The following is a 17,208-nucleotide window of genomic DNA, read 5'->3' as shown; positions in this document are numbered from 1 at the left end:
GAGTTCAAGCGATTCTCCTGCCTCAGCCTCCTGAGTAGCTGGGATTACAGGCGCCCACCACCACGCCCAGCTAATTTTTGTGTTTTTAGTGGAGACAGGGTTTCACCATGCTGGCCAGGCCGGTCTCAAACTCCTGACCTCAAGTGATCAGCCCGCCTTGGCCTCCCAAAGTGCTGGGATTACAGGTGTGAGCCACCGTGCCCAGCTCCAAGATACATATTATATGAAAAAAGCAATAAGCATTAAAAAGTTTTGGGAAAAAAATTAAATCGTAGAACGGGGGCTTGGCATGTGAAGGAAGTTTACATTTTTTTCTTTCCTTTTATCTCCTAATGAACATATTACCTTCTTAGCTAAAAAATAAATTAAGATAAAATACAAATTAAGAATAAAACAATGAGGCGAGGGTTTGTTAACTGGACCAGGCAATTCCGCATGACAGCATTCAGGCTACTAGCGGTGGAGGTGACTTGATTCTTTCTTCTCCATCTGCCCCACTCCAAACGTCTCCCAATCTGCATTTTTCCCAATCTAGTCAATTCTTCCCTTTGGGCTCCAAACAAAGACACCATTGTTTTCTCTTCTTTAATCAAGATGGGATTTGTGTGCCTTCTCCTCCCTCTGAATGTAGCCCCCGATGGAAGATAAGGACAGAAGGCGCCCTAGAGGGTGGGGCCAGTGCCGCCTCCCCACCTCCCTGACCTCAGAATTGGAATTCCTCGCTTCACTCGGTGGAACTCAGCAGCTTCCCCAGGAATGGCACGAGCCCTGAACTGCCTCCTTTATTCCAGCCAGCGTTGTTAAGTTATAACCAGCGTGGGTTTATGACCTCCCTGGGCCACATGGCTCCCTGCAAAGCCTTAGCCGGGAGCCCCACGGATGCATGTGCCCTTCTCACCTGTTTATGGCCCTTTACACGGTCTTCTCTGCAGTTTTTTATATTGTCTGAAATCTTTTACAGAATATGTAGTCATTTTACAAATGAGCAAAATAAAACACTTTCCATAAATGCTGGACTTGAATGATGGGCTTGGCACATCGGGCACTTCCAAAGCAATAGTCTGCATTTCCCGCATGTTCGCTCCTGAGGACTCTGGCACTGCTGGTCCGCGGACCACCCTTTGAGTAGGGAGGGTGTGGACACTCAGTGCAGAGTCTCGTGCTTGCAAGGGCTGGTTATTATTTTTTCCTCTAAAATACAGATCGCCTCCCTCTCCTCCCAAAGCAAATAATTGACTTCAACAGAGAGCCGTTCTTCGGAAGCATCCTAGCCTGTTCAACCTAAAACACTGAAATAAACCCAAAAGAATATCCTATAAATACTATATATATCCTATAAACATAAAGGCCCATGATGTTTTTCACAGGCTATGAACTGAATACACATTCATTTCCTGGAAGTTCATGTCCCCTCTCTCTATTTTGAGCTGGTTAGCAGGCAAAATTTCCGATGTTGGCCTCAGTGATCCTGTCAACTTCACTAAAGTACAGCAATTCCCTCAATTATATAGTGGCTGCGCTGCTGGCTTCCCATCCAGACCGCTTTTCTGGGTCAGTGCCTGTCCCCAGCTGTTGTGAGGTTTCTGGCTGTCCCCCTCTTTAAGGAATCAGCACTGGGCAAGTGACGTTCCAGATGCTCAGGAGTGTCTGCCTGACCTCACCCAGGGCAGACACAGCCCTCAGCCAACGTCAGACTGAAATGGGGGTAAAAAAAGTCCCTGCCTCCACCTTGCCTGTAGCAAGGTCCACCCTGGAGTCCATTCACACTCCAGATCCCCCCAGGGATGAGGTCAAGGCTGCACTCCAGCTAACAGCAAAACCCATGCTCATCCTCTGCCCTCACAGGCCCCTGTTGACAGCCCTCCCTCAATAAACCATTTGATGGGAAGCTGCTTCCAAACCCCACCTAAAACAATTTGGATTAAAAATAGCCACTTGTTTGCTGATAACATTTTCACAAAATATTACAGAGATTTTCTGCACAGGTCAGTTTCTCTCTTCCAGTCTTCAATAAGACACCATTTAACTAACACTCCCTTCTCCTCTTTCTCTCTCTCTCTCTCTCACACACACACACACACACACACACACACACACACTCCTCCAATTTACCTTTCTTGGGTGAACTCACAGCCAAAAAAGAAGTCCTAATCTTTTCTTTTATCTACTTGGATATTAATGTAAGACATTTTCAGGTTCTAGTTTCCCTGGATCTTTTTCAAGATGTTTCTTTGTGTTTTGAGTCTTTCCTTAGATATCCTGTTTGCTCAGTAGGTGCAGGGGATAGGAAGAGATGGGGGAGAAGGGGGTGGTGCATATTAACCCTGATTCTCTATCTCACTGTCTTTGCCCACCTCATCAATATGATAGCTACAATTCTCCAACAAAGGGTCCTGGGGTCCCAGATAAGTCTTTAAATTGGCCATGGCCTGGTCTAATTGGACTGCAAACAAACACACCCCTCATTTAACTATCTGTCGTATTTATGTTAAGTGTCTATATCTTTGTTTCTGGCCTAAATATAACATTTACTTATGAAGAACCAACAGCAAAAATACAACACTCACAGCTCAGTCAAAGGCAAGCGCAGTGGCTCATGCCTGTAATCCCAGCACTTTGGGAGGGCGAGGCAGGCCGATCATCTGAGGTCAGGAAGTCGAGACCAGCCTGGCCAACATGGTGAAACCCCATCTCTACTGGAAATACAAAAATTAGCCAGGTGTAGTGGCATGTACTTATTATCTCAGCTACAGCTACCCGGGAGGCTAAGGCAGGAGAATCGCTGGAACCCAGGAGGCAGAGGCTGGAGTGAGCCGAGATGGGAGCCATTGTACTCCCGCCTGGGCAACAGAGCAAGACTCTGTCTAAAAAAAAAAAAAACAAAACAAAGCAAACAAACAAAAAACAAAGGTAAGACCAAATTCCCACTGAATTCCAGTAAGGTCTTTTGGAGCTGGTGAAGTTTGTTCACATGAACTAAAACATCATCTGAGAAACCCACATTTTTGCACTTTGTACCAACTGTCTCTTTTGGACAGAGCTGAAGAGATGGCGGGGCAAGCCTGTTCCTCTGAGCTTGCCACCCGCTGATGTGTCAGGAAGCCCCGGCTGCTGTTTCTGGTCTTTTATTACATGGAGACACACCTTCATCAGACAATAGGTCAGGATGGGGCAAATAGGTCTAAAATATTTCCATAGTTCCATTTGTTCATCACTTTAAGTGTCAAAATTATGACTAAAATTTTTAAATGTTATCTATCTGTAGGTTATCTTAGTGCCATCCAATAGAAATTAAAATGCAAGCTGCTTTATAAGTTAACATTTTGTAGAAGCTGCAAACAAATAGGAAGAAATGGGTGAAATGAATTTTAATGCTATATTTTAACTCATTATGCCCAAAACACTACCATTTCAATGTAAAATCCACATTAAAAACTGAGATTTTTGGCCGAGCGTGGTGCCTCACGCCTGTAATCCCAGCACTTTGAGAGGCCGAGGCGGGCAGATCACCTGAGGTCAGGAGTTCGAAACCAGCCTGACCAACATGGAGAAACTCCATCTCTACTAAAAATACAAAATTAGCCAGGCATGGTGGCACATCCCTGTAATCCCAGCTACTCAGGAGGCTGAGGCAGGAGAATCACTTGAACCCAGGAGGCAGAGGTTGCAGTGAGCCGAGATCGAGCCATTGCACTCCAGCCTTGGCGACAAGAGCAAAACTCCTTCTCAAAAAAGAAAAAAAAAAAATCGAGATGTTTACACCTTCTTTTTTTGCATTACAACTTGAAACTTAGTGTCTCTTTTGCGCATACAACACATCTCAATCTGGACCAGCCACTCGTCTGAGACTCAGGAGCCACCCACCGTCAGTGGCCGTCAGACCAGCCAGCGCACCTCCAGGTTTTTCACTCCTAGCTGCCTCCTAAGCCCTAGCCTTTCCCCTAAAGCGATAATTGTGAAGCCCTTCAGGTGGAAAGCATCATTCACTAACTTAAATGATTTTCAGCACCCTCACAGGAGTCACTAGAAGAGTAGGAGATGGAGAAAATCTGAGAACCTCAGGTTGGGAGTCCGAGCGGGTACAGGCACCCTCTTTCTTGCTTCCTCTGTGGGCAGAGGACATCTTGGCACCACTGAACTCACATGCTCACAGGCTCCTCTACAACCTACTAAACCCCAAGCCAAGGTGTGCAGTTTGTGCTACTAATAGGTCTGAATTTCCCTTTATCTCACCTTCCTCTAGAAGCCTGCTTGCTTCTAGAAACTGCAACAGGGCAGGCTGGTGAGGCCCCTGCCTCAGGGAGAAGGCTGAGGAAGGCACTGGGAGGCAAAGAGGGCAGAGAAGGAGACCCTACGGAGGAGAAAAGACCATGAACTTCAGGTCAGCCGGTTCTGGTTCTCAGCTCCACCACTGAGGGGTTGTGTGAGCTCCCTGAGCCTCGTTTCCTCATCTGCAAAAGGTGGGGAACAGCAGCACTGACCGCTTGGGGTAGTTTGAGATGAGAGGATAAAGGCTGGGGGCCTGGCATGAAGGACAGTGACCACGTGTGGCTTGCTTCTGTCTGCAGGAGCCATGGTACTCTCTGAAGGGTCTCCCAGTCTCTGCCGAGCCACCCTCCTCACTTGCTAAATCTTCTGCCTCCCAGGGTGGATGCCCCGTTCGAGCAACCTGGAGTGCATTCTGTAGGATCTCCAGCGGGATGGAGCCCCCATTGCCCATAGTGATAACCCACTCATTATTATTGAGCTCTAATTGGCTGTCTTCCCTCCCGACCTCCCCTCCCTCCTCTACTGTGTTTCCTGGGATCACCTCTCATATACACTGCTCACATTCAAATCCCTGTGTCAGTGTCTGCTTCTTGGGCAACCCAAACTAAGACACTCCTCATCAGCCACGCCCTTCCTCCTTCCGTCCTGCTGTAGAAAGCTTGCTCATCCTTCAAGGCCCAGCTGAAAGACCACCTTTTCTAAGAAGCCTCCCTGACATGCAGTTAGAAACACGGCACCTCCCAGGACTTCCCTTTGGCATGAGCCACTTTTTCTCCTGTCTGGCATATCTGCTGTTTCCCTTGTCTCACAGTCAGATGTCTGAGTTACTCCTCCCTGTGTTGGCTGAGAGCTCCATGAGCACGAGGTGAATCCTAGGGCCTGTTACACATCAGGTCCTCAGGAAGCCTCTGCCAACTGTTGCAATGTTACTACTAGCAATAGCCAATGTTTACTAAGCACTTACAATGTAAGAAGCACGTTTATGTAATTCTGGCCCCAAAACCTCACAACCACCACTTTAAGTGGCAAGTATTAAAATTATCACACCCATTCTAGAGACGGAAAAACTAAGGTGAAAGATGAATAATTTAGACCAAGTCTCACAGTCAGTTAACTCAGATCAGGAGTTCTTAACTACTATGTGATCGCCTCAACTTGTAAACTCTTCTCTGAGAAGCTGCCAGTCCCTAATATTTCCCTTAGTCTCCAGCAATGGAGGATTAACTCAATCACAGGGGAGGCAACACCATCAGCTCAGTGTTTACTCCAGTTGACGGTACCAACAGCCAGCCATGCTCCCTGGGCCCCTTGCACTGTGTCCTAGAAGCCAGTGTTGGGGGATTGACCACAGAGTCCACCCAGGCAGGGAATGCCCTAAGGACATCCTCAGAGATGATGTCCTTGAGACACCCTCAAGGAGGGGCTGAGACACCCTCCAGGGCCGCCAATGGCCAGCGACTTCAGGAGTGGCCCCGATTTCCTGCCCCTGGGTCAGGAGGAAAGCCCAGCTTTGCTTCTGCTGGATGGGTCCCTTGACAGCCTCAAGACCCTCCCCTAGGCCTCTTATAAGACCCCCCCCACTGCCCTATGGATCCTCCACCACTCCCTAAGCATTCTCCTCACCCCCACCCGATGGCCAGCTTAGCCTCACAGAGGTCACACTTTTACTGATTCACTGGTGCTAGGAAAAGAAGCCATATAACCAGACCCAAAGAGCACACTGTGGGATTCCATTTACATCAAGCTCAAAAACAGGCAACAGTAACTTAAGCTGTTAGAATTTGCAACAGTGGTTTTCCTTGGAGAGAAAGAGGTAGACTGGGAGGGGTAGTGACTTCTAGTGGCTGGAAATATTCTGTTTCTTGGTCTGACTGCTAGTTGCACGAGTGTGTTCACTTTGTAAAACTTCCTAAATTCACTGAGGTCGACACTTAGGATCTGTGCACTTTTCTGGAGGTATATTAAACTGAAATGAAAAGTTCTCTTTAGAAAAAGTTTTTGGCTGGGTGTGGTGGCTCATGCCTCTAATTCCAGCATTTTGGGAGGCCAAGGCAGGTGGATTGCTTGAGCCCAGGAGTTTGAGACCAGCCTGGGCAACATGACGAAATCTCATCTCTACAAAAAGTACAAAAAAAAAAAAAAAAATTAGCTGGGAGTGGTGGCACGCACCTATAGTCCCAGCTACTAGGGGGGCTGAGGTGGGAGGATCAGTTGATCCCAGGAGTTGGTGGCTGCACTCCAGCCTGGGTGAGAGAGAATGACGCTGTCTCAAAAAAAAAAAAAAAAAAAGAAAGAAAAGAAAAAGTTTTAAAAAAGAAAAACAGAAAAGAAATATGTTAGGATTCCAGCCACTCTCTAAGGTGGCAGAAACTCTTTCCAGACCAGGGAGGCAGCTCACGACCAATCCTCTAAGAGCAATCACGCATGATATGAACTAGAAAATAGGATGCAGAGGCCTAAGAAGGAACCTGTATGAGGGCTGAGTAGCTGGGAGCCCCATCTGGAGGGAGGAAAGTGTCTTCCCATCCCTACCAAAATACCAAGGACTGAAATAGTAAACCCTTTTTTTTTCCTTGAAACCAGGTCTTGCTCTCTTGTCCAGGCTGGAGTGCAGTGGCACAATCATAGCTCACTGCAGCCTCAAACTCCTACGTTCAAGCGATCCTCCAGCCTCAGTCTTCCAAGTAGCTAGGACTATAGGCATGCACCACCATGTTTGGCTAATTTTAAAATTTTCTCGGGCAGATAGAGTCTTTCGATGTTGCCCAGGCTGGTCTCCAACTCCTGGCCTCAAGCAATCCTCCCACCTTGGCCTCCCTAAGTGCAAGGATTATGAGAATGAGCCACTGCACCCAGCCTGCAGGTAGCAAATTCTATAAGTCTGTTGGGAGGGTGGGTGGTAGCCTGGATAGGGTTGAATGGGTTAAGATGGGATGGGATAGGATGAGCTGAAATGGATTGGAGTGAGATGGGCTGGTCTGAGGTGGGCTGTGATAGGACGAGATGGGATAGGACGCGATGGGCTGGGATGGGCTGAGATAGGATGGGGATTTGAAGATAGGACCCACATTGTAAAGGCCTTTACACGAAGCCCAGCAAGATGAGAGATGAGGAGTCTGGATTTCGTTCTGTTCAGAGTTGGAGATTTCTTGGGGAAGTCGAGTCCTTAGAATTCTCCTGGAGGGATCACTCTGGCAGAGGTGTGGACAATGGAGCTCAGGCGGGAAAGCACGGAGGCCAGGTGTTTCTAAGATAGAAGCAGTGAGGCCGAGACCAGAGGCCAAGGGCACCCCCAGCACTCTGTGAAGAACTGAAACTGGGGAGAACCTGGATTCCCACTTCCTAAGTCAGGAAACTGAGGCAGGTCCAAGGACAGGAAGACGATTGCCTGCCAGGCTCCAGTAGAAGGCTCGGCGCTCCTAAAGGCAATGAGCTCCTTTTTGTCTCCCAGGAGGAACACGATGCTATCCAGAGACAGGCTTATGTCCCAAGAGAGAAGCATAAAATACTCATTGTGGGGCCACAAGACCCACATTCCAGCAGCCAGGACCAAAGGGCTGAGCTATGGCAGGCCCCGTGTGTGCCATGAATCATGATTCTCAGAATACTTCCAGCCAGGGATCTGTTTTGAGCCTCACTAGAACTCACATCAGTATCTCCATTTTGCAGCAGTGAAAGGCAGGCTACCACAGGTGGCTCACCTGGCCCAAGGTGACACAGTTGGCAGGTGACAGAGTCAGGAGGTGAACCCAGAAGGATTGGCCCTAATGCCCCATCATCTTGTGATCTTTCTTTTTTTTTTTTCTTTTTTTGAGACAGAGTCTTGCAATGTCACCCAGGCTGGAGTGCAGTGGCATGATCTTGGCTCACTGCAACCTCCGCCTCCCAGGTTCAAGCAATTCTCCTGCCTCAGCCTCCCAAGCAGCTGGGATTACAGGTGCCCACCACCACGCCCAGCTAATTTTTTTTGTATTTTTAGTAGAGACAGGGTTTCACTATGTTGGTCAGGCTGGTCTCGAACTCCTAACCTCGTGATCCCCATCTTGTGATCTTTCTAGAAACACAACATTGTTCCATGGTCTCGACCTGCTTCTTTGGTGGGGAAGAAACAGGAGCTCTTGGCCAGAATAACAAAACAGAGAACAAAGCCCGTGCTCCCCACTCACCTGTGTGGGTGCGGACGTGCCTCTTCAGGTCGAAGGTGTCATTGAAGCCCTTGCCGCAGAAGGTGCACAGGTGTCTTTTCACCTGATTGTGGCACTTGAGGTGACGGTTCAGCATGCGCTGCAGACGGAAGCCCTTGCCACACAGGTCGCAGCTGTGAACCACCGAGTCGCTGCATGTGCCTGTGGTAAACTGGGGGCAGAGAGAGGCTGTGAGGGTCCCCGAGCAAGCAGGCACATCCAGTAGGTTCACTCCAGAGACCCACCTCCTGTGTCTTGAGGCTTGCCCTGTCTGCAGCTTCTGCCCCTAAAATTTTCAAGCAGGTTTTGGCTTTGGGAAAGGTGAAATAACAACTGGCGGTTCCTCCCACTTTTTTTTCTTTTTTTTTTTGAGATGGAGTCTCACTTCGTTGCCCAGGCTGGAGTACAGTGGCTCGATCTCAGCTCACTGTAACATCCACCTCTTGGGTTCAAGCAATTCTCTTGCCTCAACTCTCCAAGTAGTTGGGACTACAGGGGCACATACCACCATGCCTGGCTAATTTTTGTATTTTTAGTAGAGACGGGGTTTCACCATGTTGGCCAGGCTGGTCTCAAACTCCTGACCTCAGGTGATCCATCTGCCTCAGCATCCCGAAGTGCTGGGATTACAGGCATGAGTCACAGTGCCCCGGCCAGTTCCTCCCACTTTTAATTCTCCCCTTCTTCCTTAGAACAAACCTCTGACTTCTAGCTGGGCATACTGTCTTACAGCATCCTATAGGCATATGATGGGGTATGGATGTTAGGCCCCTCCAAATGTCATGTTGAAATGTGATCCCCAGTGTTGGTAGTGGGGCCTGGTGGGCGGTTATAGGGGCAGATCCCTCATGAATGACCTGGTGCCGCCCGGTAGTAAAGAGTGAGCTCTTACTCTCATCAGTTCATGGGAGAGCTGGCTGTTTAAAAGAGCCTGGCGGCCAGGCGTGGTGTCTCCTGCCTGTAATCCCAGCACTTTGGGAGGCTGAGGTGGGTAGATCACCTGAGGTTGGGAATTTGAGATCAGCCTGACCAACATGGAGAAACCCCGTCCCTACTAAAAATACAAAATTAGCCGGGCGTGCTGGCGCATGCCTGTAATCCCAGCTACTCGGGAAGCTGAGGCAGGAGAATCACTTGAACCTAGGAGGCAGAGGTTGCGGTGAGCCAAGATTGCCCCATTGCACTCCAGCCTGGGCAGCAAGAGCAAAACTCCATCTCAAAAAAAAAAGAAAAGAGCCTGGCACTTCCTCCCCTCTCTCTTGCTTCCTCCACCATGTGATACACCTATTCCCCTTCCGCCTTCTATGAGTGGAAACTTCCTGAGGGCCTCACCAGAAGAAGACACCAGCACTATGCTTCTTGTACAGCCTGCAGAACCGTGAGCCATAAACCTCTTCTCTATAAATTGGCCAGTCCCAGGTATTCTTTATGGCAATGCAAAATGGACTAAGACAGCATGGCCATGAAATAGAAATCTCCTTGAAGGGGAACAAATGGTGCCCTCTTCCTCCTTTGCTCCTTCCTGCTGACTACAGTGCCAATAGCCACCTTGGACCATGAGGTGGAAGTGCGTGCTGAGGATGGAGGAGAAGAAAGGAGACTGGGTCCTGATGACGTCATGGAGCCTGGTATGTTATATTACAGACAGTACCCAAAGAGAGCCACACTCAATTCTGTCCTCCTTGTGCCTGTATCCTGCTCCATTTACCAAGAGATGGAGACTGTTTTCCCTCCCCTTGAATCTGGGTAGGGCTTATGACCAGTTGGATCAATAGAATGCAGTGAAGATGTGTCAGTTCCAGGTTTTAAGAGACCCTGCAGCTTCCACTTCTTCCCTCTTGTAAGCCAGCTGCCACATAAGAAGTCTGAGGCCACCATGCTGTGAGGAAGCCATGCTAGCCATGTGGACAGCCAAAGGCCACATGGGGGAGCACGGAGGAGCCAGATATGAATAAAGCCTCACTGGACTCTCCAGCCCAACTCAGGGCTGCCACCAGCTGAATGAGTGGCCTCCGCTAATGCTACTCAGAGTAGAACTGCCTAGCAGAGCCATGCCTATGGCTTTTGTCTTGACCCACAAAATCATAAACGCATAAAATTATCAGTTTGTAAAGTGACTTGGTCAGGACTCCACAACTTTGTTACACAAAGCAAACACAACCAGACCTGGGTCTGGGCTCCCTGCTGAGTGCTTTCTACCACCTTTGCTACTGCTGAGGAAGAACATAGAATCTACATCTGTGTGATAAAAATGATGTGTTCAATTTTAGTATCTGATTTGGTAACTTTCGAACATGTGACGTGAATGTTACCAAATCAGACCCTTTAGAAGATGGATCCCATTGCTCTGCCAAAATTCATCACTAGCAAGAAGACTGGTTCTTTCCTGGCTCCACGCTCTCCCAGCTTCAAATACTCTCCTCTTTCATCCACCCTGGATATTGCCCTCCCAAGACTCAAGGGAGCTCAGTTGCTCCCTTGCCAACGCAGCCTTCTCCAAATACTGCAGCCCATGACTAAACTGCTCACTGTCCCACGTAAACCAGTGCCTCTCAGACTCCAGCATACCTATGCCTCCCCTGGGGTCTTGTTAAAATGCAAGTTCTGATTCAGGAGGTCTGGTAGGGTCTGATGTGCTGCATTTCTAACCAGAGCCCAGGAGATGCCACTGCAGCTGGCGCACATGCCACACTAGCCCTGAGAAGTCATGCTATATTCCATCTCATTCCCAAGATTCACTATGCACACAGTTCATCTGGTTTTCTCAACTCAACACCTTGAGGATGGTCGGCAAGCATTCAGTCCCATTCCTGCCTCCCTACCCCCTGCTCCAAGCCTAGTCTAAGGCCAGTGCACAATCAGTATGTGCTGACCGGCAGCTGGGAGCAGGTGGCAGGATGCAGAGTCTCAAGGGAGGCACAAGACCCCAGAACAGGGTATTCCAGTCAGCCTTTTCCACCAGTTCATTTTCCTTTGCTTGGAGCTTAATTTGCCCCAGCTAACACTGAGAAGTCCCTGATCCGTGACAAGCCCTGTGCTTACAGCTGGAGGCAATACAGTTAGAGATGGTTTAATCCCCAGTCCCTAGGAAGCTGCCGAGTCTAGTGGGGGTGCAGGCAAGTCAACAGCCATTGACATCTGAGAGGCCCAGGGGTCCAAGGGGGCACCTACTCCGGACCTGCAGCACCAGGGAAGATGTTTCCAGAGGAAGTGAGCTCCTTAGCCAGGCAAACATGAGGAGGAAAAGGGGCGCACAGCAAAGAACATTCCAGAAGAGGACGGTGGGAAAGAGGGAACTGTGTGTGGTTCAGCATGGCTAGCCTGAGCCTGGGAGAGCAGTTAATGAAGAAAGCAGTGGTAGCTGAGAAGAGCAAGATCCCCTTAGGAGTCCACCTTGAGGGCCCTACTGGAGCTGGAATGTAGACAAAGGGCAAGAGGGAGCCATTGGAAGACAAAGGGGGACCATCACAGCGGCTGAGTTCAATGACCCAGTTGAGTCCTGGATCCTCATCAACTGCCTCACTCCCCAGAACTGCAGCTGCCCACCTCTGCCCAAGGCTTTCCTATCACCCAGGCAGATCACGTTCTCCTCCTTGTCCTACAGACCTCATCCTGCTCACAGCCACCCTTGGAGGGATTTGAAAAGACTAAATATGCTCCACTAAGTACTTTGAACTTCTAAAGACCAAGTGCGCACAAGGACATGTGAGTGGTAGTGAGGGGCTAATGAAATAGAACAAAGACAATTACCCTGGTAATTCCAATTAAAATTAGTAAAAACCTGCAACTGTCTTTTGAAAGTCTTATAGAATGTCCCTAAGGACTCACCAACCACAGTTCAAACACGAACTCTTGTTTAATCTTTTTGATAAATTTCTATTTTTAAAATGCTCTGAATGCCATACAGATGTCTTCTATTGCAGTCTAGAGTGAAAATCTCAAATCACAGGCATTATTTTGTTTGAAAAGAATAAGATCTTAAAGGGCACAGGAAAGGGAGATCAGTGACAGTTTAAGGGAGTACGGGGCCAGTAGATCATCTGACCAAGACATAGAAAGCATTTTATTTAGTTTTGTTTGTTTTTAACCTTTTTTAGAGATGAAATCTCACTATGTTTCCCAGGCTGGTCTTCAACTCCTATCCTCAAGGGATCCTCCTGCCTCAGCCTTCCAAAGTGCTGGGATTACAGGCATGAGCCACCATGACTCTCCAGGAAGCTTTATAAAACAGGGGAGAAAATGGGAATGGAGAGAAGGGGTTGGAGACTCAGAGCACACCTAATTCTCAAGGGGACCTTTCCTCTGGTTTTCTTGGAGCAAAAATGAAAATTCTCCACATATCCCTCAGCAAAGGCAATTTTTTCATTTCTCCCCATTTCACAGCATGGAAAGCTGAATCACCAAGAAGTGGCTCATGTAGGGAATTCACCCTGTGGCACACCCTCCAATCCATTAAGTGCTGCTTACCACCCTTATGACCAATCCAGACATCAGATATTAACAAATTACACTCAAAGTCTTCAGGAGCCTTGTTGAAAAAGATGTAATGTTACTTAATGGCAAAAAATCATGGCTGACAAAGCCAGCTTCTGCCAGACTATTTCACTTCTCAGAAAGGAAGGGATCTTTGTAAATTCCTAAACATGAAATTTATCCCCAAAAGTATATTTAATGTGGCTTGTGCCTTGAAATTTGGTTTGTAATAGCAAAGGACTGGAAACTAAATATATGTCTATCAACAGGAACTTGTTAAAAAATGATGGCAGAGGGCCGGGCACAGTGGCTCAAGCTTGTAATCCCAGCACTTTGGGAGGCTGAGGCAGGTGGATCACCTGAGGTCAGAAATTTGAGACCAGCCTAGCCAACATGGAGAAATCCCATCTCTACTAAAAGTACAAAATTAGCCAGGCACAGTAGTGCATGCCTGTAATCCCAGCTATTCAGGAGTCTGAGGCAGGAGAATCGCTTGAACCTGGGAGGCAGAGGTTGCAGTGAGCCGAGATTGTGCCATTGCACTCCAGCCTGGGCAATAAGAGCAAAACTCCGCCTCGAAAAAAAAAGAAAAAAAAAAAAAAATGATGGCAGAACCTTACAATTAATGCACTGGACAAAGGTAAGAGGCTAGAAGCAGTTCAAGTGTCACCTGCCAGCCATATGAGTGAGCCCTTGTGGATGTCCATCCCAGTCAAACCCCCAGAAGACTCCAGTCTCAGCCGCCATCTGACTGCAGCCACAAGGCAAGAACCACCCTGCTGAGCCCAGTTATCCCACAGAGATGGGTAACACAATATTACATTATTTCAGCTATTAAATTTGGAGTTACTTGTGGAGCAGAAATAGGTTAATTGGAACAGTAATAAACGTATCATTCTCTCCAGACACCAGACCTGCCACATTTCTAAGTGTCTCTCCCAGGACTGCATGGTACAGAAGACTCCTGGAATGATGTCTCATGGGCCAGAGGACCAGTTGACCCTGCCTGGATCAGGATCACGGCTCTGCTCACTGGAGCACCTTTATTATGTTTACATAGGTTTACACCTAACACAACCTCCTAAAAGTTAAAATAAAGAGTTAATCAGTCTTACTTTGTTCCTCTACAAGTAGTAAACTAAACTTAATTACATCTTAGTCATGTTAGTTACAAAACAATAGTGGAATAGAGAGACAATAAATCTGAAGGATTGAAAAAAACCCTAGATTTGGCTAGGGGTGTGATATGGAATGTCATTTAACATCACTATGTCACAATTTCCCCACATGTAAAACAATAAAATTATATTAGATGATCTCTTCAGCAGTATAAGAAGATAAGAGCAGGGTCTGTTTTCCAGTTTCCTAAATTCCTTCAATTCCTGCTCCACCACTTAGTTTGTGGCAAGTTACCTAACTTAGTTGTAGGCAAGTTACCTAACTTCTCTAAGCCTTAATTTCATCACCTGTAAAATGTGAATAATAATATTTGTGTGGCTGGGCGAGGTGGTTTATACCTGTAACCCCAGCACTTTGGGAGGCCGAGGTGGGTGGATCACCTGAGGTCAGGAGTTCAAGACCAGTCTGACCAATATGATGAAACCCCGTCTCTACCAAAAATACAAAAATTAGCCAGGCGTGGTGGCATGCGCCTGTAATCCCAGCTACTCGGGAGGCTGAGACAAGAGAATCATTTGAACCCGGGAGGTGGAGGTTGCAGTGAGCTGAGACCATGTCGTTGCACTCCAGCCTGGGCAACAAGACCAAAACTCTGTCTCAAAATAAATAAATATAACAATAATAATAATAATAATAATAATTGCCTCTTAGAAATAAATGAAGAAATTGGCAGAGCACAGTGGCTCATGCCTATAATCCCAGTACTTTGGGAGGCCAAGGCGGGTGGATCATCTGAGGTCAGGAGTTCAAGACCAGCCTGACCAACATGGCAAAACCCATCTCTACTAAAAATACAAAAATTAGCCAGGCATGGTGGTAGGCGCCGGTAATCCCAACTACTCGGGAGGCTGAGACAGGAGAATCGCTTGAACCCGGGAGGTGCAGGTTGCAGTGAGCAGAGGCTGTGCCATTTTACTCCAGCCCCGGCGACAGAGTGAGACTCCATCTCAAAAAAAAAAAAAAAAAAAAAAAAGAAATGAAGAAATTAAATTTTAAAAGCTACTTAAAAAGGACCTGGTACTTTGTAAGTCCCATTATAGTTAGACCAACTCCAAAATCCTGTGGTCCTAAACAAAAGGTAATTGGTCAAAATTTCTTGTTTCTCGGCCAGGCATGGTGGCTCATGCCTGTAATCCCAGCACTTTGGGAGGCTGAGGCAGGTGGATCACTTAAGTTCAGGAGTTCGAGACCAGCCTGGCCAACATGGTGAAACTCTGTCTCTACTAAAAATACAAAAATTAGCTGGGTGTGGTGGTGCATGCCTATAGTCCCAACTACTCAGGAGGTTGAGGCACGAGAATCACTTGAACCCAGGAGGCGGAGGTTGCAGTGAGCCGAGATCATGCCACTGCATTCCAGCCTCAGCCATAGAGCAAGACTCTGTCTCAAAAAAATAAAACAAAAAAATATGTTTCTCAATTTGCTTTTGAATTTTTCTCTCTTTGATGGAAGAAAAGGGGAACTAAAAAAAAAAAAAAAAAAAAAAACTAAACTAAAAAGGGAGCCACTAGCCCCCAGTCCTTCATCTGCAACTCTGTAATTCAAAAAGCTCTGAAAAACAGCTGGGTGTAGTGGCTCATGCCTGTAAACCCAGCACTTTGAGAAAAGCTCTGAAAAACAGCTGGGTATAGTGGCTCATGCCTGTAAACCCAGCACTTTGAGAGGTAGAGGCAGGAGGATCACTTGAGGTCAGGAGTTCAAGATCAGCCTGGCCAACATGGTGAAACCCGGACTCTACCAAAATACAAAAATTAGCTGGGCGTGGTGGCGCACACCTGTAATCCCAGCTACTCAGGAGGCTGAGGTGGGAAGGTTGCTTGAGCCGAGAGAGCACCACTGCACTCCAGCCCGAGTGACAGAGAGAGACCCTGTCTCAAAAAATAAAATAAAATAAAATAAAATGTATGACAAAAAGCTCTGACAACCAACATTCTCTCCTATCTCCAGTGACAGTGAAATCTGACCTGAGCTGATGTAAAAATATTTGCAGACTTTATCCCATTTAATGTCAATATTCATATGTTTTAATACAGAAATTATTAATATATTTAATTATAGGGTACTGCTCCAGGCCTGCCAGGGGTGGTTTTTACACCATGCTACCTTCTGGCAAAGCTTAATTGTCTCACCCTTAATCCAAAATTAGCACTTTGTAAAAGGCTTATTAATGAGGTAGGGAAACTACCATAGAGGGAGGAAAATGACATAGGTCTTGAAATTAATTCAGGTCACGAAGATGAAGAGAGAATGAATAGCTCTCCAACCCCATGGCCTGGTGCTTTTCTGAGCACTGTCCTGTTTTCTGCAGGATCTCAGCTTTCATTTCAAAAAATGTGTAAAATTCTCCTCAAGTTCTTCTAGAAAACAGGACTCGGCGGCAAAACAAACCAATCATTGTCTCTGCACTGCTGAAAACTGCAGGAACATACAGGGAGTCAGGGCCTTCAGCTGGCCCTCTGACCAACTTCAAAGCTGGCTCAGATCATTCACCTGTCAAACTTCTAAAGCTGAAAACAACGACAAAAAAAGAACAACCTTTATTTTCTGTTGATGTTTCTAGCAGACAAGTTCATTTAGTTAATGGTCCTGTTTCCTATAGGAGGACATTCTGAGTCCAAGGCTACCTTCTGGTGGCCATTTGGACAAGATTTCCACCGACACGTGGCGATGCTTGAATGCTAAAAGCGTGCTAAGCATATTTCCCAAATTCGTTTGGCATTCAGATTCCCCTCCTGGTCCTATGTACCGTTTCCTTAGACTTCACAACTCCCCTACATGGTAGAATGGAGAGTCTTCTCGAATGCAGAGAAGATGAAGGGAATATATATCTTTATAAACCCAAAGAAGAAACTGAGGCCCAAAGAGAAATGACTTGCCCACGGCCACATGACTTGTAGTGGCCCACCCTGAGAATTTTGAATGTGGTTGTCATCTGCAAAACTTGTGCCTACAGTTCCCTCAGGACAGGCCCACAGGTCTGTGGGGCAGGAGGAGGGGGCATGAACCCCATTGTTTGTCTCATGTCATCATGAGTCCTTAATGTCAGACTATCAACACTAAGGGCTAAAGCATCAATGCCACATGTTGACTATGGCTGACATAC

At 47.2% G+C, this 17,208-nt stretch overlaps 1 protein-coding gene across 1 annotated transcript in view; it reads right to left on the bottom strand.

Moving 5' to 3' along the window:
- Positions 1-17,208, bottom strand: part of OVOL2 (ovo like zinc finger 2) — a 35,427-nt gene that overhangs the window by 8,720 nt on the left and 9,499 nt on the right. The window contains exon 5 of the mRNA XM_009216592.4: positions 8,436-8,625. Coding sequence (XP_009214856.1) covers positions 8,436-8,625 — 190 coding nt within the window. The remainder of the gene's footprint in view (positions 1-8,435; positions 8,626-17,208) is intronic.

Source organism: Papio anubis, chromosome 16 (assembly GCF_008728515.1).
Source record: "Papio anubis isolate 15944 chromosome 16, Panubis1.0, whole genome shotgun sequence".
In the NCBI taxonomy this organism is placed as follows: Eukaryota; Metazoa; Chordata; class Mammalia; order Primates; family Cercopithecidae; genus Papio; species Papio anubis.
Note: the sequence above shows the minus strand (reverse complement) of the source record. Positions and strands in the feature narration are given on the sequence as shown.